This window comes from Ischnura elegans, chromosome 6 (genome assembly GCF_921293095.1).
Source record: "Ischnura elegans chromosome 6, ioIscEleg1.1, whole genome shotgun sequence".
Classification (NCBI taxonomy): Eukaryota; Metazoa; Arthropoda; class Insecta; order Odonata; family Coenagrionidae; genus Ischnura; species Ischnura elegans.
The window spans coordinates 55,978,334-56,001,949 of record NC_060251.1 but is presented as its reverse complement, the minus strand read 5'-3'; the positions used below and the strand labels follow the sequence as shown (position 1 = coordinate 56,001,949).

Sequence of the window (23,616 nt, the reverse complement as noted above, 5' to 3'; positions counted from 1 at the left end):
GGGGGGGGGGGGGGTTGGGGTTTATCCCCAAAACCCCCCCTCGCTGCGCCACTTGCGCCACTGGCTGGGGGTGCACCTATTCGAGCCTTGAACATAAAATATCTATGGCCTTAACCAGCTCCCCCTATGCTGCGGCCGCAAGTTAGCTGTTCCCCCCAAAGAATATTCCTAGTTACGCCACTGCCGGGTAGAATAACTTTAACAGAGGGAGTATGAGGGTTCAAGGGGAACCCTTCGAGGATACAACACACCGGGGCCGGGAACCAAGCCAGTGGCTTATACGCCCGATCACCCGGTGAGGGGGCGGAGATGAAGGGAAAAGGAAAGAGGCGCCGCCGCGATGGGAGCCCGACGACGCCTCTGGGAGAGGAAAGGTGCGGAAGGAACGGGAGAGGGAAAAACACCTCAACGCTATAGAAGCGAAGAGGGCCCTACTAATTAGCGAAACCAGGCAAAGCCATTAATGTGCCAGCGATTTTAGAGGATTTTCCTTTATGAGGAAGAAATGTCCATTGATCAAATCTCTAGATAAGAATAACTTCAACAGTTGACTGTTTATATTTTTGATCGCTCCATCTTTCGGGTTCTCACAGCGCTGTTTGTCATTGGGTGACAACAGTGTCTCCTGGCTTCCATCCACGACTGGAGACGTGGGTTTTGTTGACAACAGTTGACAAAGTTGTTGAAGGGTGGGATGTGAGGAAAGACGTAGACAGGGGGGAGGTCCAGGGGATCCGGACCCTCCCCCGCCCCCCGAAATATAAAAACACAATTATTTTCCTTCATAAAAGGAAACAAAATATTGAAAAATCATTAATTTACAACATATTTCTTTAACAAACGAAGTTTTTTCGATTATGAAAAGTGTTGAAATTATAAAATCGTTTAAGGCTTAATTTTGTGGAATAATGCGATATCCATGGCTTCAATCCCGGCGAAACTATTGTCACCCTGTGAAAAACAACGCGGCTAGAACCCGAAAGATAGAAAGATCATCTAATCAAGAAGAACACGGAAAACTGCGAGATAATATTGCTTAAGTTTTATATTTACCCTAATCAGTGGCGTAATTAGGAGTATGCATGGGGGGGGGGGGATGGGATGGAAACCTCCCCCCTCCCCAGGCAAAATCTGGTAAAATTTTTGAAAAATTACGCGCCTGAAAATACATTTCACATAATTTTAGCACTATAAATTTAACTTTCAGCAGATTATTACATGTCAAAACTAGACAATATTTTTAAATATTTTTTTTATTTCTCTGAGGCTGTGGGGGGGATCTATCCCCACATCCCCCCTGTGCGCCACTGTACTTAACATAAATCCGCCCCATTTGACCGCCTGAAATTTCACGTCCCAAGTATGAGGCTATATTTCCGTGGAGGAAAACTAGGTCATTGAAAATAAGGAGTCAAAGTTGTTGAACACACTACATCCAATTTTATTAACCATTCATCTAAACTGCGATTAAAGTTCAAATAAAAAATCATAAATACAGTTGTGTGTGACATAATTTAGATTAAAATGGACCCGATCAATACATTAATGAAATCAGGTATTATGCTCTTCATTATAAAACAAGTAGGCAGCATCATTGGTCCAAGTTATATCACTTCTGCGACTCAAATAATTTAAAATAACAGAGACAATTTTAACGAACAGACAACAACATAATTTTCATAAAGATTTTGTACAACAACAACTTTTTTTTCTTCTGGTTGCCTAGAGAATTTTAAAATGAAGAGTATTAGCCAAAAAAACCTTCATATCACAATTTCCAACGTTCCTTGACCACATTGTACTCGTACTTCTTCGGTGACATCTCCTCATTGGCGGTTGTATATTAATCCGCTTCTTGTTTTTGAATAATTCATCACATTTTCAGGTTTCTTGTGTTTTACGGGGTGAGAAAAGTCGCTGTCTTGCCTGAGGGAAAAACAGAACGTCATATTTAAAGGATAGGAAAGACTGGAAATTGGTGAAAAAAAACCTGGATATTTATTATTATTTACCGCAGCCACCCAACCAAGGCTATTACTTGGTGGCGTGACCAAACAAGGTATGGAAAATGCGACTCTTTAGTGAGAGCTACCTTACCGCATTCAAGACACTCTAACCAGCAGATTAAGAAGTATCCCTGCCCCTACCGTAATTTTTGTAAAAACTGATCATTCTGAGTGGGCTCAAGGTGAAAGTTTTTATTTCACCAGCTTCAGAATAAATTTCCAAGAATAATATATGAATATGTATATAAAAGCCATTTAGAGATTTCTTTACGCTCATTTTGGTGAAATTCAAGCGTATCAACTAAAGTAATAATTACTGGCAATTAACCCCTTCCACTTCGATTAATATTCTGAATATCCTGCTCCTATTCTCTATTTATTTTTCTGTGGTTCTTTTACAAATGGTAGGTTATGAAATGATATTTTGTAATTTGTAATCGACGTAAATCCGCGAAATAAAATGTGATTATTAAACATGAAGAACATACAGCTATCGCAACTCGCATAAAATCATTTTAATCCTTCCAATGCATCATGTTTCATGAAAAATAAATTATTTTAGTATACTATGAATGTTTTAACATTGTTAAGGTTTCAAAATAATTATATTGCTCCTCAAAATAGCGCTAAACTTATGAAAATCCGATGACGAGATACACTCGTCAATTGCGCGGTTTGGCATCGCACGTTCATGACGAGATAGACTCGTCATTACAGCGCAAGGGGTTAATTAAATGGAACAATTTCAGGGGTGATTTACTATGATAGCAGAGGTAATTACTAATGGCAATTTACTATTCTGAAATCCATGTAAAGTCCCGGAATCATAAATCGACGAGTTCCTCTCAAACAAGATACACCAAAACCGGACACACAGACATTTTTTTCAAAAATATATTTTTAATCATGATTTTCGGTGATACTTATTATTTTTTAATGTGATAAAACTCATAGCTTACCTTCGGGTGCCCTTCTCGGATAAGATTAAAATATACTCAGTGACGTTCAGCCGACGGTATTTAACGAATGGAACATCATCATTTAGTTTTGCCTGCAAACATAAAATGAATGTCTTATTACTCTGGAAAAAATCATACACCTTTTTTATTATTTAATCTCTTCACCCGAAACGTGAATTGTCATCTGTAATAATATAAATTCCGTAAGTACAGTATAGATATTGAAAAATGCGAAAAAAAATAATCACTTCTAATTTGAAAGAGGTCCTTTTCGTCACCAGGCGCACATCACCATCGTTTCCGGTGAAGAAATCGTAGAATATCATTGCTTGAAATACTAGGAGACGGATCACGTAGTACAACCTAGTATTTTAAGGGAAAAAATGTAAACAGGAACAGGACAAAACATAAGCAAATCTTATAATTTTAAAACACGCAATTATCTCAATTATTGAATTCATTCTGAGGAACTCACTTTTTCTTGATCCTAAGTATTCGCTGAATAAGCCATTTTGGGTATTCCGTTATAATTGGAAAAGTCAACAGGAAAATGAGCTTTAGCTGCTTATGGGGATATTGTCCATTCATTTTCGCCGATGCACTTTCCTCACCCTTATCCGCCGTCATTCTTTCGATTAGCTGTTACATGAAATAGCGGTTGCTAACTGATTCAACGATTAGTTGCTAAGGCGCGTTTGGTAGCGCTCCTTCATTGTTGACCGGCGCCAACTTTTTCAACGCTTTACTTCGTCAATGGGTTTGACTAAATTATCTGAATTGATGCAGTTTATAAAAAAATACACACATTATATATTAGTGCGATGAAATTTATTTTTTTATGGATCTATTGTAGATTTCCACGGCCCTAGGAAAAACGCTTTGAAAAAAATGAAGTCTAACTTTGCGGTGAAGTTAAAAAAAAAATACATCGTATACGTCGAATGCCGCAGACAAAGTATTAAAACTATGATAAGACTAGATTTTTCCGATAATTATTTCTTCATTTTAGCCTTATATCATAGCTAGCATAACAATAACATTTTAACGAATAATATTTAGGGCATAATAGCGGAGTGCATATGAAAATATTTTCCATTTTGTTCACTCTCAAATGCTTAGGTTCAATAATAGGGTGGTTTCCTATTATTTTTTTACTGCCTAAATCGAAAGATTATTACTCCTGGAGTACGTATTTCACGCTTTTAGATTTTTAAATGACGATATCTATTTTTCGCGAATAAATGAAAAGTGAAAATTTTCTAGCGCGCGAAAACTCGACGCGTAAGTATGAATGTCGGGAAATCTCTCCGTGTGACGTATTTATGGTTCCCGCTGCCGCCTTGTGAGGTGACCTTGAGGCGAGTTGAGCGCTGATACGACGCAGGCTGCTAGCGGGTAGCTGAGTACCCTGCTGGCTGGTAGCGCTTGGCATAAATAAGGATTATTAATACCTTATCAAACGAAGAAAACTTTCCGACCTTAGCCAGTTTTAATAAGTGATTATTAAGACATATTTCCCTGAGCTCTGCGCCTCATGCAGGCATTGGTAACCTCAGACGACGTACTACTCCTATCTTCTCGTATAGAAACTAGGTCCCTGTGACGTCACGTGGAGTGGCATCACATGGGCGCCAATCTGGCCCTTTTCAAATGAGGATAAAATTGAACATTATCATTCGTCTAAACCGGTATTTCTAAAACGAAATAATTTGTATATTATGAATACAGTAATGGTGGGTAACGAATCGCAATCAATGACTTTCGTTTTCTTTGATGAAGGAAACTACCCTTTTAAAGGAAGATATCAAAGTAAATTCACTTCAAGATGATTTTTCAATTGTGTCTGTCCCCACAATAATGACGGCAAATTACTTAAATCCAGCAGCACGACGTATATGACCCCTTCCTTTCACCAACTGCCACTTACCCAAGACTAATATTTTGTAGCGTGACCACACAAGGGATGGCAAATGCCAGAGTTTAGTGACAGCAACCTTATCATACACAACACACAGTACCCAGTGTCGGATATAGAAACGAGTGGGAGAAATCTCCTCTCCCTTAATTTCAGAAAAAATGAATAACTGGTAATTTAAAGGTAGTGTTTTTGTATCACTAACTTCAAAGCAATGCCCAAAAATTGATTAGTGCCTGAAAGCTATCCGAGAGTTTCTTCAAGCTTTATCAGGTAGAATTATGGTATATATGGAGTTTAATTAAAAGTTACTTGCAATTCTGTATTGGCAATTAACTAAATCCACCTGTTTCAGGGATAATTAGCTAATATGACTTAAGTATTGATAAAGCCTGTAAGTTGCCCAACTTAACTCGAGCCGATGCTGTTTGAGGACGACTACGTACCATTCTTCTCAATGCTCTGTTTCCCTTTGGGTGTGGGTGGTGTACAAAGAAGGTGGATAATGGGAGGGGGTGCATTACGACTATTTAGCCGTCGGGGAGAGGAACAATAAGACATCCGTTCAATAGGCAGTCAACAAGCACGAAAGTTGCGAGGAATAACGTAAACAAAGTCTAATGACACCATTTACGAGCATACCTCCTGCCAATACATATGACACTGATAGCTGGCTTGAAAAATATCCTTTTTAGAGCAAAGCTGACGTCCCTTAAGCAAACATCTGCTAAATTTGAATGTCATAAATTTTGGGGAGTGGTGGATGGTGTGATTTGGGGTCCTCAGCCACCCCAGAAAATGTTTTTCTTGAGGCATGTACTTACAATACATCAGTTCCTTTTCTTGAGCCATCTTCGACTTAGAGGTTTTTGTGCTCCGAGGCTCCGCTGCTTTGAATCTGAGGATACCAGTGACCTAGGGGCACCTATGCTCTGATAACCCATTTTTCATTTATTGTAGTTAACCTTCATAACAATGCCAAATAGCGAAATATTCATTTAATTTTCACCGTGATCCAAAGGAAAAATATGGCTATTTTGTTGTAATGTACGATTTCCTGGCAAATTTGTAATGACAACAAACTATCAGTATATCCTAATTTTGGGATAAATTCCATCTTCGATTTCCAACCTTTTTCAATACATAATTTTTTACATAAAAATATGAAAGAAAACTAAAAAATTATTCATATTTTTATTTTATCATTAGTTGTAAAGTTACAGAACCAGAAAATTGACGAGTGTTCTACCTGTAATTTGAATAAGGTTTACTGTAAAAAGGGATAAATTTCCTCAACCCATCTTATGACATCACGAAATCATTTCAATATTTCACTTTCCGCAGATTCAGCCAAGTGGGTCGCTACGAATATAGGTGAGGGTAGAGCCTACCCTTAACTAAGCTGTGTGTGGGCATATGAAATTAAAAAATTCAAGGGAGGGAGGTCAGTTCCTTTCCGAGAACCACCTCACACTTCAAGGGTTAAATTCAAGGTTTCTCAAAAGCTTTTCACGGGATTTGAACCGGAGACTCTTTGATAGGCAGCACAATACTTACCGAGTCACCACACGTCAAATTAACACATTGAGGATGGGTCACAAGTAAACTCATGTTTTCTACATTCTGCCTTTATATGCCACCCATAATGATAGATCTTAACTTCTAGGTCTGAGCACTGATTACATCAGAAGACCGAGTATGTGATTGCCTTCGTAAATTACTGAGTAAGTAAATCAATTACAGTTGGCTGCAAAAAACCAAGCTAGAGTAATAATGGAAGAATTCTTTTTCCCAAAATATGCATATTGATGGCTAAGTTCTAACAGTATACGCATCTCAAAAATTGCAACTTTTCATGAGAGCAAAAGAAGCTATTCATATTTTTAATTTGTACACTGAAATTTAAAACCAAAAATTCATGAAAACTGAAAACGAAGCATATATTTTCAAACAAAGAGTTGTTTTCTGCTTGAATTATATTTTTTTAAATGTTGACATTACACTTTGTTTAAGATACCCATCTAAAAAGCCAAATTTTTAGATACGTACGTGTTGTTAGAACTTAGCCATCGATATGTGCGTTGTTTTGTGGTATCTCAGAATAGCTAGCTAAGTCTAACTACCCATTGGGAACTGTACCTTTCACTTTTGAGCTGTGCGGCAAACTGTCTTCTTCCCTCTCTTCTCTGTGGAAAACATCCTGGTTTCACCTTTCTTATATAATGGCAAAGTGGAGAGGCATCTCACTAATCACTAATAGTTGTCACTTGTCTGTGGTCAGTCAGTCACAGGGGCACACCAGTCCATCATTGGTCAGTTATTGACTATTGGTAACTCTATAGCCTTTCACTGACGGTGCAGTCAGTGGGAGTCTATGGGCCTTTGCACACTAGGCCACCATAGTGATGCCACCATGGAAACACCACTTTGGAAGCGCGTTTGGTGGCGAGTAACGTTGAGTGGTGAGCCACTTCATCAGCCACCACGCTTGCTTAGTTTACCATATCCTATTAATCGTGGTGGATGTGGAATTAGCTTGTGGGTTTGCTTTTGTTTTTTACTTGCGGAATAAAAGGAAAAAAACAAGGAGAAAATACTGGATACACCCATTTTTACGCTTTACATCTCTGTCTGAGTACACTTCACAACTCATGTCCCACAACGCTGGCATGGTTTGCACTTCTAAGATAAAGCGTTCCACGTCAAGCCTCGCCATGATCACAAGTTACACTGGAGAAAAAAAAACATACAAAACTACTGGTATCGCCACAGAGTAGCACTAGTGTGCAGTACTCCCTATGATTCAATGCTTTTCGGCTGGTGGCGCGTTCGTGGTGGCGAGCAAAGTCGGGGGCTCTGGCCACCGCAATTTTGGCCGCGCTTCCAGGAGCGCGACCAAGTCACTACAGTGGCCCAGTGTGCTGTTGTACATATAGCTCAATGACTTTCATGGTGGCGCTTCCATGGTGGCTTAGTGTGCAAAAGCCCTAAGTGCGAGCCATATGGTGCATGCTATTAAAGTGCCTTGATATCCACACGTGCCATCACCGGCAGTTACTCTCCTTGCCAAGACATTGGTGATATCTTAATTTTTGGCTATTCTAGATGTACAAACTCACTGCTTGATGTTTATTCACTGAATTGATTTCCAATTTGGATTTTGAATGGCAATAACTTTAAGTAAGGAAAGTAAAAGAATAATATTTGTCAGGTTCACTAATTTATTTGAAAACGCACGACCCAGGCAGCATAACATAGTTACATCATCAGGTAAGTGCCCCCTCCCCTAGCTTTGATCCTATGTGTACCCAGTATCAAAGCTAGGGGAGGGGGCAAGCCGTGGTTGTTCAAGTTGTAATATTTTAGCACAGAAAAGGCTAATGACACCAAAATTTTAAGAAAATTGACAGCGCTTAATTAGATTATGAAATTACTAGCTTGAAAAAAGTAATTATTTTTATTTTAGTTCCATGTCTTCTACTGATATCATTTTTCTTCAAAAGAAATTTTTTCAAAGCTTTCGTTCTGAAGTAAATTTATTTTCATTTCTTGGGGGGGGAAGGTTTCCTCTCCAGCCCCCCACTTGGTAAGCACATGTAAGTTACATCATCAGGTGACAACATAATTATGTTATGAAACCTGGATTGTGCCTTTATAAAGTTACATAACATACATAGTTACATCATCGGGTCATACTTTTTCAAATATATTAGTGAACCTAACATATTTTGTTCTTTCATTTTCCATAATGGAAATGTTTCACACAGTTAAGTCTGAAATTATCAATTATATTTTGGGTAAAGACTTTAAATATTTATGAGTGATTATTTGCTTCCAGACACCACCTATGTAAAATACGACCACCGCAACTTCAAGAAGCGGGACATTACAATCATTAAGAAAAATATCCGGCCACAGGGATAAGTTCCGAAAAAAATCCAGTCTCAATTGTGTTAATCATTTCTTGACCTGAGAAGCAGTGGCGCAGCAAGGGGGGTTTTGGGGGATAAAACCCCCCCAGAGCTCACAGAAATTTTTAAGTTACATCCATTTTACTTGTTTGGATTAATATTGCTTATAGAATAGAGTGAGGATCAATAAAATATCCCTCAGAAGGCCGTAAAAATCACCATTTTGAACCGTTTATCTTAATTTTTTTTTCCGGCGGGAGGCCTCCTCACCTCCTGCTTACCCTGGTGGGTATGCAATACCACAAGCACCCCAGTATTAGTTGCGCCTGTAACCCCCCCTAGCCTTAATTCCTAGCTGTACCCTTGCTGAGAAGGTATTATGTACTTCATGGGGAAAAAATAAGAAGTCACAGCATGGAAATTTAATTAAACATTTTTAATGGTAATATACATTTGAAGTCATAAAATATGGTACGCTAGGCCCATTTTTTATCTATGATGACTTTGCAGTTGATGATAGCTCTAGCCCTTCCTATCCCAAAACATTTCACATATTAATTAACAAAAAAAATCTGTTCACACATTAATAAGCACAAAATGTAGCAAAATAAACTGGAATGCAGCATAAAAAGCACAGAATAATAGGGGCATAAAATGCTCACGGTGGTCCTTAAGATTCACCAACGCTGTGCTTCCTCCAGATTCTACCCCCAATCACAATTCTTGGAGAATTTTTCACCATACAGTGTAACTGACATTTACAGATGTTGTGAAAATCTACATACCTATGTAAATACTGCAGGGGATCTGCAGACAGCACCATGATGATTTTAAAGTACACTTAATTATATCAAGTTGCCAACACATATTGCGTGAGAGAGTTCAGACCTCACAGCACTTAACAATGAAGTCTCAGGAAAAAAAATTGGAGAGCTACATCCTTCTCGACACAGATATGGCAACAAGAAGAAATCGTTAGAATCAAATATGATCACATCTAAATATGTGATCCACCCATGCAAAATACATAGGCACCGAAAGTTTTAAAACATAGGTCTTCACATTTATCCATCAAAGTAGAAAACATCATCACCACAATGGATTTTTATATTTCAACTGAATATGGACATTATTAACGATGAACACCATTGATTCGCACTATCACTTTCACTTCACACTCTTAGGAACATTTAAAAATTAAATATTTCAGGAAGCTTCCTTCAGAAATTCCTCCTAGCAGTGTGACACTCATATTGCTTATCTCACCTCAGTCACATGCAATACTGTGCCATTAAAGAGATCAAAGCTAAAATAAAATAACACAGTAAAATTTCCTCTCTTTTAAACATTTCACAAAATGGCAAGCCAGAAACACAAGAAATTAATCCACAACATTATACAGCTATAATACAGATTGTTCTCAATCCAAAGTTATCACTTTGGCTCCATGGAACTAATGCTCACGCTCATAATTTTACACCAAATTGTAAAACGTTCGGGCCCACGAGTATTGCCAAAAAGCTTTCGCTAATCAGCAATATTTCTATACAGAATACTAACTCATTACTGGAATGATTCCCTTGTCAGTCTCAAAGAATAGTTGAATTTGGTTAGAAAGGTAAAGGATTGACTTTAGACAGAGACACATTCATCACAATTATTGAAGTTCTGGATCATGAAAAGTATAGGTACCAAATCAATGTAAAATCTCGGCATATTGCTCATTGATAGAGAAGTTTCTTTTGCAAGTATAAAAGTAAAAATATGCCATTTGTGCATATTCTTAAATAAGTACGGCCACGTTCTATGATCTACATGGGAAGGGAAGTGAAAATTGATTGAAGTAAAAAGATTAATAAATAATTAGGTACTCTTTAATTCTCCGGCTCATTTGGGCATTGAAATGAGCTGAGCTCATCCGACCAAATAGCCTCGTTACCACCACATTGATTTGAAATGACAAAGGAGAGAGGTCGTGATTTGTACCAACAATAATTACTCCTCATCTCTTGACTTCATATTTGTTCTTCCTGAAAAATGTATCGCTCAACGAGAGACTATATCATCTCCAGTGGTCATAAGCCCTCTCGTTACCTCACGAGATATAGGGACCGGAGCGTGAAAAAATTCAACAACCTTTTTTTTTTGCCCTTGCCCAAGTCGTACCAATTGGTAGCATGCCACCTCAAAGGCATGCACCTTGGTTTTCCAGGCATAGGAAATCGTGCATCACAAGCGACAACCACTTAAGGTGTCAATGGAGCTTTGGTTGAGAAAGAGAGAATTTTTTAGACTCCCCACCGGGAGGGGGATTTTCGTGTTCAGTCTACGAAGCCAGGGTTGATGAGGGTGATGAACGGTGATCCAGGGTTGGCCTAAGCGTAAGATTTCCTTCGACCCAGAAGTTGGCCCTTTCCAGCATACTCTGCCACAGTGTCATCTCACGACCAGTTGCATCCATCCAATCGACATTTTTGCCATAGTGTTTGCCTGACAGGAAAAAAAACAAATATAAACTCTTTTCAAAGTATTGCATGAACAAACAGCTTTTTACACTCGCAAACGATTAGGTGCAAAGTTATACAAATCAATGCCGGGAGGTATTTTGAAGGAGACAACTGACTGCTCATATCATTTGCAGCATACAAGAGGGCAGGAGAGAAAGGTTAGACAGACACCTGGCTTAGACATTAGCCTGCACTTACCAAAAAAAGACTAAGGTAAAAAAGCGAAAAGAGGCATACATGGAACTTTTTCAAGGAGCTTCCAGCATATTTCAGAAAATCGTAAGGAATGCATCTCTGTACAGTAGCCCAATAATTTTCCAATTAAAATAGGTGATTCTGCATGGCACTCAAAGGATAAATTTCCCTCCTATGATTTCCCCTCTCTGAGTCATTAACAGAGACTTGCAAAAAAACCAAAAGACCATGTAACATTTCAATCTGGCTGTGTGAGCAGTGGTGAAATCCATGTTAGTATCCATAAGTTGCATAGGAGCTATGAATTCAGTAGCAGTTAGAACACATTACTTTAGGTTGATATTACAACGCAAAATAAACAACTAATTCATGGTAACCAACCTCAGGATTGACACCGCTCAGAATCCAATCAGATCGATGGAGTTTTGTACTTATCATTGCATTCAACAAGGCACTCAAAACAGCACAGCAAAACTAGATGTTTGACTGGGGCATGCTTGAGTTAAGAAGGGACAGCCTTATTCTGGCGAGCAAATTTCAGCCTTTTAACACGTTGCATACGGATGGCGAGAATTCTCATTATTTTTTCCCGAACGTTCCGGATGGATGACGAAGATTCTCGTTATTTAGGCGCATCATCCTAAACAATTTTAAAGCGTACAATACGCATTCGTTAGCACGTTTTCAGTTGTTGTTCGTTATTCATAATGAATTGGTCCATCATAACGTTTGATTGGGTAAAGTTATATTCTAAACATTAGCTTTTTAACCATGTTTAAACCAAAGGCATATTTCCAATCTCAACACCTCCACCCAGAATCGGCATTCCTAGGAATTTAAACCCCGGTAATACCCCGGTACGCAATGTGTTAACAGGGTGGTAAGATTCAGCTTCATGCATTTACAATTATGCTGTGATTTTTTATGCCTATTCAGCGTTCAACTTTTTCAAGCCAGTAAAAATTGTCACACCATTTATTCTATAACTCTATGAAATGGACTCATTACCTCTGCTACGATTTTTCTTTTACCTAATGAACATTGAGGAAAAAATTGCAATGCTGTTAAAAAGTCTGGTATCAATGTGGAGCAGGGTGACAATCTCCGCGATTGTATAGTGCTTAACTTTCTCCATCTTGCTAGAGCTTATTTGACTTGATTTTTCTATTAAAATAGTTATTAAATGTCAGTAGTCATTTTCTTTTTCCATTCAGGTCTACGACAGCAACTCTTACCATAGATAATATGGCATAGTTAGGAGCCACAAGTTACATTAGCAAGGATAAGTATTCAAGGGATGTTTTTTGTACATGGACATTAGGTCACACACAAGGATCAATGTTATGTAAACAGGGTAATGTATTAATAACATCACAATACTGAAACATATCAATAATAAAAATCTTACCTGCTCCAAGGTTGAATCGCAGCCCACCAAGGAACTCATTGCTGGCTAGCCTATCATGATCCCACACTGTAAGTTCCAAGCTACGCTCAGACAACTCCTGTAGGCTGACATCATCATACACAAATGTATGGTTCCAGACAGGGTTGATGGTTCTTCGGCATACTGCAGTCTTTTGTTTTGAGCTTCGGCCCTTATCAGGTAGAAGGTAACTGCAAAGAGAAAACACAAGCATTGCATAAATGCAGAAAGTGCAATGTTTTGACAAATACTTTACAGGAATTAATGGATGCATGAATGACAGAACAATTATAAGGAGCTTTAAACATATTTCAGAAAATCATTAGAAATATCTATGTAAAGTAGCCCAGTAATTTTCCAATAAAATAAGGTGATCTGTTCCGCAAGAATATACGTATTCTGTGTATAGAATTCAATATATATATTCATTGCACTCAAAGGGTATATTTCCCTAGCTTGACTTGCCCTCTCTGATTCATTAGTAGAGACTTTGAGACAGTGGCAGCAAGGGAGAGTTTTTGGGGATAAAACCCCCCTCCCCAGAGCTCAGAGAAATTTTTTAAATTTAATCCATTTTACTTAATTGGATTAATATTACTTATAGACTAGTATGAGGATTAATAAAATATCCCTCAGAAAGCCGTGATACATTACATTATATTACGGCTTTCTGATGTAACATAATTAATTATTAGAATAGTATTTGGAGGAGGTAACCAATACAGAGGTTGCAGAACCATTTATCTTAAAAATTTTCTGGGAGGGGATATCCACACCTCCCGCTTACCCTAGCGGGTATTCAGACCCCCCAATATTAGTTGTGCCTAAAACCCCCCTGGCCTTAATTCCTAACTGCATGCCTGCTTTGAGACATCCAAAAGACCATTTCAAACCAGCCACATGAGCAGTGATGGAATCCATACTAGTTCCCTTAAGTTACATGAGAGCTAGCAGCAGTTAGAAAACATTAATTTTAGGTTAATGTTATGAGTCACAATAAATAACTAATTCATGGTAACCATTTGTAAAAACTTCACGGCAAGTTCTGTTACTCCTCTTCTACAGTGAGTTTCAAATATCTCACTCATAATGGCCATGGGGTGTACAACTTTCAGCTAATCCCAAAACTGGAGGGAAATATCCATTTTCTGTGGGTGGGGAACATAAGCATGTCTGACATAGGTGTGTGGCAAATAATCTCCTTGAAAACCTGAACAATCTATCATGAAACGTGAACATGAGATAACTAGAAAAATTGAAATTCTATGCCTTCAAGTTCAGACTAAAAATATTTATTTTTCTTTAAAAAATATCTTCATACTATGCAATATAATATTTTTATTTATTTATATGATAACTCATGATACTTACATTGAAAATAATTTTCTTGATTTCTCATGGCAAGTGGAATAGAGGATTCTTTATGTAAATTAATTAGTGAGTAAATTTGGTACACGTATTTATTACATTCATTGGACACTTGCTAATAATCGTAAGGGTAGCAAAAATGAGGAATATCTAATGAATAAAACTGCTAATAAATATAAGGATAATCATCTATATGAGAGACTAAATTAGGATAATCATCTAAATGAGAGACTAAATTCAAAGCATGGGTTGGGGGTCCTCATAATAACTATTTGAACTAGGAGAAAATTTTCTATAAATGTCTATGTTGGGGAATGGCCGTTGGGAGAGATAGTCTAAGCTTGACGTTTCCAAATTTTGAGTTTTCTAGAGAGGAAATCTTTGCAGTGCATGCAGGGAAAGGGAAACCCATCAGGGAGGCAACATAGGAAGAAACTTTAGAAAGCAAACACAACAATGGTCTTCAAGTGACTGGATTTCTTAGAGGCAATGCTAGTCCCACAGTATTCTCATTGATTATTTGTGTCACGCAGTAGGAGATTTTTACAAAAATTTTAGGCTGTTCTCTCAGCACAAAAGATATTTTAAACACATCATAGTAGACACTGGCACTGAATATGCCACGGTTACCACAATTTTGAAGATGCCATAGTTTTTTCTAACACAAAATAATTAGCATTTAAAACACAACAGGATATTAGGAATTGAGAAATAGTCGATCCAATGAGGTTAAGAGAACTACTCTCAGCTAATAGATTAAACCAAAAAAGTAGAGCACTATAAGAGATTGTAACATAATTAATGATTAGAATAGTATTTGGAGGAGGTAACCAATAGCTGAGGTCATTTGTGCTATGTCATAAGGGGAACTGTGAAGAGAAATCCAGCGTCAGCTTTATCCTGTTCTCAATAAAAGGCACCAAGGGGACCACAACTTAACGTCCCATCTAACTGACAGAGTGTTGCACCTGGAATGTCCTCCACGCAACATTCAAGCCAGGATCCAACTTGAAATCTCTGAAAATTCTCAGCCACCGCCGGGATTTGAACCCGAGCCCATGGGGCGGGAAGCCAACACTATATACAAATAAATTCACAGGTAAGGAAAGAAAGGGATAGGAACATGTAATAGAAAAAGGACGAGGACAACGGTGCTGTGGTAGATGGAAAAAGCCAGAAATCAGAGGGTAAAAATGCGGCCTGACTGCGACTCGAACCCAGAACCTCCTGATTGACGGCCAGGTGCTCTACCAGTTGCGCTTCCAGGACGCTTAGATTTACCGTGATTTCGGCGGGGGTTTATACACAGTAAACTCCCTTTGCTTTGGCCCACAAGAGTAACCAATACATAGATGGCACTGGGGCAGCTCACCACTCACCAACAGAAGGAATGGACGAGGACACAAGGATGAAAGGAAAGATACACACTCACACGATAGCAGGAAAGAGACAGGAACATGCGTTTCAGGGCACGCTGAGCCCAAGTGAAATAAGCCAATATGGCCGATACACTACTTCGTTCATTCACACGATGCCTTAAGCGCATAGACACAAATGAATTCACAGGTAAGGAAAGAAAGGGATAGGAACATGTAATAGAAAAGGACGAGGACAACGGTGCTGTGGTAGATGGAAAAAGCCAGAAATCAGAGGGTAAAAATGCGGCCTGACTGGGACTCGAACCCAGAACCTCCTGATTGCCGGCCAGGTGCTCTACCAGTTGCGCTACCAGGATGCTTAGATTTACCATGATATATATTATATATATATACCTCTTTATAGTGAACCTCTTTATATCGTAAAACCTCCACTTATCATACCAAGGAGACACCCCCGAGACTGCCTAACTACCTCTGCAAATTGTACCAAGACAACCAGAGACCATTAATGCAGCCGCGATTACGTACATGGAATGACATTTTCAGCGATAAATGTTTCACACTTATTTTTTTTTCTTTTACACCTTTCATATTCTGTAATTTTCACGTTAACCATTAGTTAAGGCCATTTTGTTCTGTATGAGAGTATACCTAACAGTAAATAAAAAAAAAAGATTCCTAATAATTTAAAGTGACTGTTGAATTAAGAGAGATCACATCATTTTCTCTCAAATCATGGTAAAAATCACACGATAGCGCTCACTTAATTTGTGTTGTCATTTAATAATAAATTTATGTTCACTAAGGCATGAATGTTTATTTAAATGCATAAATATAATGGTATAAAAGACAGTAGTGCCTTTCATTTCTAAAGGATATGAAAAATTGGTGCATATCACTAAAACCTCTCTATAGTGAACCTCCATACATCAAATTGCCCAAATTTTGGTCCCCACCATTACGATGTAAAGTATATATAAGTATGTGGCCGATCGAGGAGTAACTTTCATTGAAGTTTTGCCAGAGAGGGCAACTATCATCGAGGGGAGGACGAGGGAGATGGCCCACATCTGGGTTGAAAGGGTGTTTGAAATGCCCGGGCTAAACATCGCCCATTAACAGCCAAAACAAACCCTACCCTCCCTTCCCCCCTCTCCCCTTCCCCTTCTTCCACCCCCACTACTTCACCAAGGAGGGCTTCTGGAGGAACTTACCCTGCCTGCAGCAGTTCGCCTTCAGCACTGAGGATAGCGGGTCAACCAGCTGAAACGTCTGAACGTTTCTTTGTGAGTGTCCCTTTTTTACGTGTGTCTATGTTTTTATTAGTACCATTTTTGTGCGTTCTCCTCGATCGGCCACATACTTATATTATCACTTAGTGCGCTTTCATCAAGATTTGTTAAACCTTAAACCAATTAGATTAAGGACTGACCTTTTGCAGAAGGGATCAGAAGTTCCATTTGCCTTGACAGCCGATAGGTTCTTCGCATCTTTGACGAGGACATGCAATGATCCCCTCGACATTCGCCCTTTCTTGTGCAAATTGGTGACATCAGGAGGTACAAACTTCAGTCCAACAATCATCTCTCCTTTGTAGCACAGTAAGTCATCAAATGGCTCAGTCTATGAAGAGACAAGAGGTAAAAGACATAAATTTATTTCCAAAATCGCATTTAATTAAATCGTATTAAATAAAAAAATATCTAAAAACGTATAAAATTTTAATGGTAGCATTCAATGCAGCAATATTTTTGAACTTCACTTTAGAAATTATTAGAAATTTATTCAATCTATAAGAATGATATAGCAAAGGGCAACGAAGCTTTATTTCTGGATACGTTCATTAGGCATAAACGCATCAAAACAAACTGCAATGAGATGTGGTGGATCAAAATTTTTAATCTAAAGTAATACTTTTTGTATTTTCCATTTCTTTTTATGCAAAGGTCACCACTATGCATTTTGATGAATAGCATCACTGGGTACTTTAAATAAACAATATTGATGACACATTGTATAGCCATGAAAATTAAAAGAAATGGACCACACAAAAAGTTTAATTTTTGATTCGTGGAGTAAATATTAAGTTCTAAAACTCGTGTGTACAAGCATTCAATAATTTCAGATTGAGCCACATAGAACAAGGAGGTTCTTGGTATACACTGGAAGAGATTTAAATTTTCAATGGCTAAAGGATTTTCAGCCTCCTGAATTCCAACTACATAATTCCAAAATGTGATCATAATGCTGATCCAAAGTCACAGTTTTAAATAATGAATTTCATGGATGCATGGATGTAAAAATAAAAAAATCCCTAAAAATTCTTCTTTGAACAGTCTAAGGTGGTAGGATGCGGGGAGTGAGGTATTCACATCCCAAAAATACTGAAGTCTTAGGTGGCACCCTCTCCAAGCAAACCCCTTGAAATGCATTACAATAGTCTCTCGTAATTACAAAGTTTGCAGGACCAAAAAACTGGAGGTTCATAATTACCAAGTTCCTATGAAAGACATTTCGTAAGTTACAAACATCAGTATATGCAACTTGCATCCCTTCCAAGCACCCCAGGAAGCAAATTTTGGTCAATGAACGTGTTCACAGTAATTGACTTGGAGTATGCATATTCATATTTGGTAAAATGAAGTTGATATTTATCATAGTACTTACTCTTTCCTGTAAGGGATACCACTTTGGTGATGGGTCATCAAACACCTTGTTCTCCAGGGACATCATGACTTCTCCCAAGAAGTCATTCCTGCCGAACATGTCACTGTGCCACACCGTCAGCCAAAGGGTCCTTGTTTCCAGTCCATTCAGTGTAATGTGGAACTAGAATAAGATAAAATGGCAGAAAGAAATAAAATATGAACAGAAAAAAGGAAAGATCCATAGAGCACTCAGCATGCAACCGCAAGGAGCAATGGCATAGCTATGGGGGGATGAGGGGATAGATACCCCCCCAAGCCTCACATAAATAAAAAACAATATTTTAAAAACTATTGTCTAGTTTTGACGTATAATAACTTCATCTGCTTAAAGTTAAAGATCATGTGTTAATATTGTAAACAAGCTGCCATGTTGTTTATTTAAATGAATTAAAATTAACAATAGTAGTGAGTGTTGTGAGTGCCTCAAAGGTGTGTTTCACATACTGGCCACCAGCGCCTGTGGCGCACAGGGACTGAGCAGAGTGAGTCGTGAGCAGTTGTAGTCACCGCTCGGTACGTCACGGACACAGTACGTTGTAAGACTGAGTATGTAATATGTCTTATGTGTTAATAAATTGGACTTCGTTGAAAGTTTGTGATTGATTTAACGAGTGATTAGATTAAATCACAACAGTGAGGAAGCAATAATGGGAGGCAATAATGGTAGTGAGGGAGGCGAAAAGAAAACGGAGAGTCGTGTATGGAGAGAAGGAAGAGATAGACGTGTTATAAAAGATTGGGAGAAAAATTAAAGTAGTGGTGTATTGAGAGACCGGAGGAAGAAATACAGCAGAATTCAAGATCGGCAGAAAGAAGAAGAGGACGCAGAGAAAAAGCAGGCGCCTACGAGAGAGAAAGGGATACGGCAGAACTCAAGATCCCCACTGGTGCAGTTCATGGCAGTGGTTCAGTGAGTGGTAGTACGGATAGTACAAATGGGATTGTAATAGTCATGGCGGCTTGTTGATGTTGATTATGCTCACGAGTTTTAAATTGTAAAATTTCTTTATAAAGTGTTATAAAAATCATTTGTTAAGTAAGAGAAGTGGAATATTAACTAAAATGTTACAATATCATGGCAGTGAGATGAAACACTATATATTGACTGGTCACAAACCCCCGGACTCCTGGTTGCCTGTGTGGTGGGGGGTCTTCCCCAGACCCCCCCCCCCCCCATCGACTCCGAAAGTATGTTCTTAGTTACTTAGTTACTGTCAAGGAGTGTTAACTTATGACAAATTTCCATTACCAGCCTTTCTACTATGATTGATTCTCTATTCCTGAAATTTAAGCAGTATAAATTCCCAAAAATAGCACCTTTGGACACTCATATCCTTTGAGTTAATCACATTAGTTATGACATAATATACACAGCCCCTAGTGTGACTCACTGATAGATGAATACAAAATGAATACCAGCCACTTCCATGAGAGCTTGAGGGCTTCAATATTATGATGGAAAATGAGGTAGTAGCCCAGAAACTGATTTGGAGAAAATTGATGCAAACCCCAACTTTCCACTGCCCTACCCAAAGAAATAAAAATGGCAACATTTCCAGGCCAAAAAGGGGTAATCAATACATGGCAAATTTTATGCAACATATTTGAATAAACTGTGTGCATATGGAATGCAGGTGGGTAGAAAACTGAAAGATATTGGGAATAGCAAGGCCACAATTAGAAACGGGGGATGAGGGGAGCAATTTCTATTCACTGGGTGTGCCCATGTTTGAATGAGACACCAACCATGTACATGTTAAAATGGATTGAGTGAATGTTTGGAATAATGGGTCAGTAAAGAAACGGACTTACAGCAGTTATCCTGAGAAAGTAAAGACTGGATTTACCAATGCATAAGGAAGGATGGCTAATTATCCCTCAGGGGTATATGATAGGCATTGGGAACTGAGAAAATAGGAAATGTTAATTTCCCATTTATCTTGTAGCAGCTGTGTGTATGTACATAAAGGTTTTAATGAGGTAGCGTAATTGAAAGTGAAAAAGAGGAGGATACAAAGAAGGTGATAGAATTAAGACGATGATATGGACATTAAAATGTGGCAAGAGTGATCATGAGGTGTGTTCAAAAATACCAAATTTCTTAATTTCTTGTGAGCTTGGAGAGTTTGATTAACAAAATCTTTTGAATTATGCTGGAAAACATGCCACTGAAGAATGATAAAATTTTCAGCTGTATTCATTGTTTACTTCGTATGTGGTAGCCTCTAATGCTAGACGTGTTTTTATGAGCTCGGTGATTTTCGGCTCAACAATTTATTGCTTGTTTACAAATTTTTGGCCAAAAACAGTGCTGTAACGATACCCTAGCCTCCATATTTGCCCGACATTACTCCTTGTGACTTTTTCCTATTTCCAAAATTTAAGAGAACCTTAAAGGGTCGTCATTTCACAAGCACAGATAACATTAAAAGAAATCGCTGACAAAACCAAAGACTATCACAAAGATTGAGTTTGAGAAGTGTTTTGAGGATTAGAATAAGTGCTGATGCAAGTGTACAGTATTTAATGAGGACTATTTGAAGGCAAAAACAATAATGCAGATGAATAAATAAATATTTTTTTCAAATACATAACTAAAATTCCCATTATTTTCTGAACACAACTCATACTTAGTGCAAAAACCAACCCCTACCACAACAAAATCAAGCCCTGTCATGTGATAATCAACTACAGCTGCCAGTGGAAAATGCTCTCAGGTGAGGGAAGCAATAATTTGAAAGAATTAATAAAGAAAGAAAAAAAACCCTTTCCACTATATTTAGGAAGGTAAAATTTAAAAAAAATTAATTTCACAAAAATTAGCATTTTAACTCCCCCTAGCAATGTTAATGTAAAGAATTTAATCAATTCTCAGCTAACCATTAAAGCTTAAGATATTTCTTAAGCTCAGAGACCTGATTGAAGCCCAAATTAGCAGTAAAAATAAATTGAAGCATTCATTGATGAAGGAGGATGCAATACAGCTTACAGAAAATGCAATGTATGCTGGAACAATTTAAAAACAGATGATACGGCAATATTTATGTGCATACCAACCTGAACATGGAAGTACAAATTGTATAGCATTAGCTCACCTTCAGTGTTTCATCAAATACTGGATTTAATGTGTGCTTCTTCACTTTGGTCTTCCTCTTCCCACTCTTTGACTTGTCAGGGAGAAGGTAGACTTTCACATACCTAGAAAAAAATTTAATTCAGTATCATCGAGGAAAATAATGTACATTATCACCATTGGGAAATCCTGATGCTACCAAAAAAATTTATCATTTTCTTGAGGTAGGAGTCAGAATTTTGATGGAATGCTATCATGCATGGTCCACCTACTATTCACTCAAATATTTTATTCAAAAAATTTATCAGGCAGATTTTAAAAGGAAATTAATTAGGAAAAATATTAAAAATTTTATGATAAACAATCAGTGACCAAAACATCTATTAAAAATGGAAAAATGTAGTCGATAACTTTAATAATAACTAATTGAAAATTAAAATTACCATTAATTTTTTTTTTTATGAAGGACTAGGGACATGCAAAAGTTGGGGTTATTTTAAAGCCAAAAGTGGTGATATTTTTCACAAAAGTGGAGTTATAATACCCTGAAATCGGTGTTATTTTGATGACAAAATAATTGATAGTGATTGATGCCATTATTTTAGTGGACCCACCTGTTGCCCTCACTTTGGGATGCTATTTACTAGGGATAATTTCAGTAATGAATAAGTGTTGTGTAAAATTTTTATACTCTTGATGAAAACATTACACAGAGATTTTTTGCTGATGACTCATTCACGCTCGAGGAATTCAATGGTGTAGTACTGTTATTCCACCACACATTATTGAAAATTAGTTAAGAAAGCTATCCAAATCCTAAATTTATCAGATTAATGAGGCATAAACATGCACATTGAAAAAAATTTCACAGGAGAAGCATGAGCAGAAGAAAATAATTATGAAAATTATGCATGAATTGGTGAAAATCATGATTAACACAATATTTATGCATTCTTGGGAAAAACCCAGAATTCTCACTAAAAAAAAGTATAGTGTCTATGAATTAGCACTCAAAGGTCCAAAGAAGCTGTCCCCAAAAATTGGTTTGGATTACATGGTGAATACTCACGGATCGGACCGATTCCTCTTTGTGTCCACAGGAGCTAGTTCTCTGCACTGCTTCACCAAGATCTCCAACGCTCCCTGCTTGTAATTGTACTGCAAGGCGAATTCAACCTCACCACGAACAGCCACAGTTCCGTATCTGCCTTCCCCAGCACCAGAGTAAACACTGGCCATCGAATCGCTCCGAAGCTGGAAAATATACATCTTCAATGAAATGGCTATCGTGAATAATATCATTACTCCTAAAGAAAGCAATTTCTACACTCATACCAACACACTAACAAATTGCATTTCAAATTACATACTGGTATTGGACACACCCACCCACTATACTCACAATATACAGAAAAGTTTCCTCTATAGTTAGCAATACTCATAATAATCTTTACTTAAATTAACTAGCAAGTAGGTGAATCCATATAAAACTCTAAATGAGTGCTTTAATATCAAGATATTAAACTTAACTTTAATATCAAGAAATAGCAGCAATTATTTACATAATCTTAAAAGCTGTTATGGATTTTTAGTCTAGATACTAGCTCAAATAGGGATATATGTAATAATTTGCAGACAGTTTCCAGGGTAAGGGGTATGATTGTGTTTATAAAAATGTGACAATAAAAATTAAGTATGTATGAGAATCAATATTATTTTAACCCTGTTGTTAAAATGAGAGCTTTAAAATGCTTTCTGATCTCTGAGGGTGAGTTTTTTTACGTGAATAATAGTGGGTGACATTGTAACAAATATTGCAAAATCGAAGAAAAAAACTGAGGTAGGTATCATTAGTTTCAGTAAATATGATGGCATTTCAAAAGGCAATAGATACTCATATGGTAACTTTGTATCTTAATTTCACTCATTCATATACAGTTTTGCCATCATCACCCTGAATCTGATGACAAGGAATAAGTTGGATGGTAATGGACAACCTCACCTAGTTGATAGCACTCCTCACAGATGATATGGGTAAGCTATATTGAGCTAGATAGGCATAAAAACTCCTTTACATTTATTGGTAGGAATTAGTAAATTATGTACTACTGGAAGAAGGCTACAGATTAACTTTATAGTCGAGCTCAACATTCATCGGCATGAATGTAA

The 23,616-nt window shown here is 37.6% G+C and overlaps 2 protein-coding genes across 2 annotated transcripts in view; both read right to left on the bottom strand.

Moving 5' to 3' along the window:
• Positions 1-1,417: 1,417 nt before the first annotated feature.
• Positions 1,418-3,617, bottom strand: LOC124160885. The gene is made up of 4 exons (XM_046537002.1): positions 3,441-3,617; positions 3,214-3,328; positions 2,966-3,057; positions 1,418-1,926 (listed from the first exon to the last, which is right to left on the bottom strand). Exons 1-4 carry the CDS (start codon positions 3,590-3,592, stop codon positions 1,827-1,829), a joined length of 459 nt encoding a protein of 152 aa, XP_046392958.1. The 5' UTR covers positions 3,593-3,617; the 3' UTR covers positions 1,418-1,826.
• Positions 3,618-9,208: 5,591 nt separating this feature from the next.
• Positions 9,209-23,616, bottom strand: part of LOC124160735 — a 200,039-nt gene continuing 185,631 nt past the window's right edge. Inside the window, exons 3-8 of the mRNA XM_046536730.1 lie at positions 22,517-22,701; positions 21,470-21,572; positions 18,334-18,495; positions 17,099-17,289; positions 12,902-13,110; positions 9,209-11,281 (exon numbers count right to left, since the gene is read on the bottom strand). Coding sequence (XP_046392686.1) covers positions 11,118-11,281; positions 12,902-13,110; positions 17,099-17,289; positions 18,334-18,495; positions 21,470-21,572; positions 22,517-22,701 — 1,014 coding nt within the window. The 3' untranslated portion in view covers positions 9,209-11,117. The remainder of the gene's footprint in view (positions 11,282-12,901; positions 13,111-17,098; positions 17,290-18,333; positions 18,496-21,469; positions 21,573-22,516; positions 22,702-23,616) is intronic.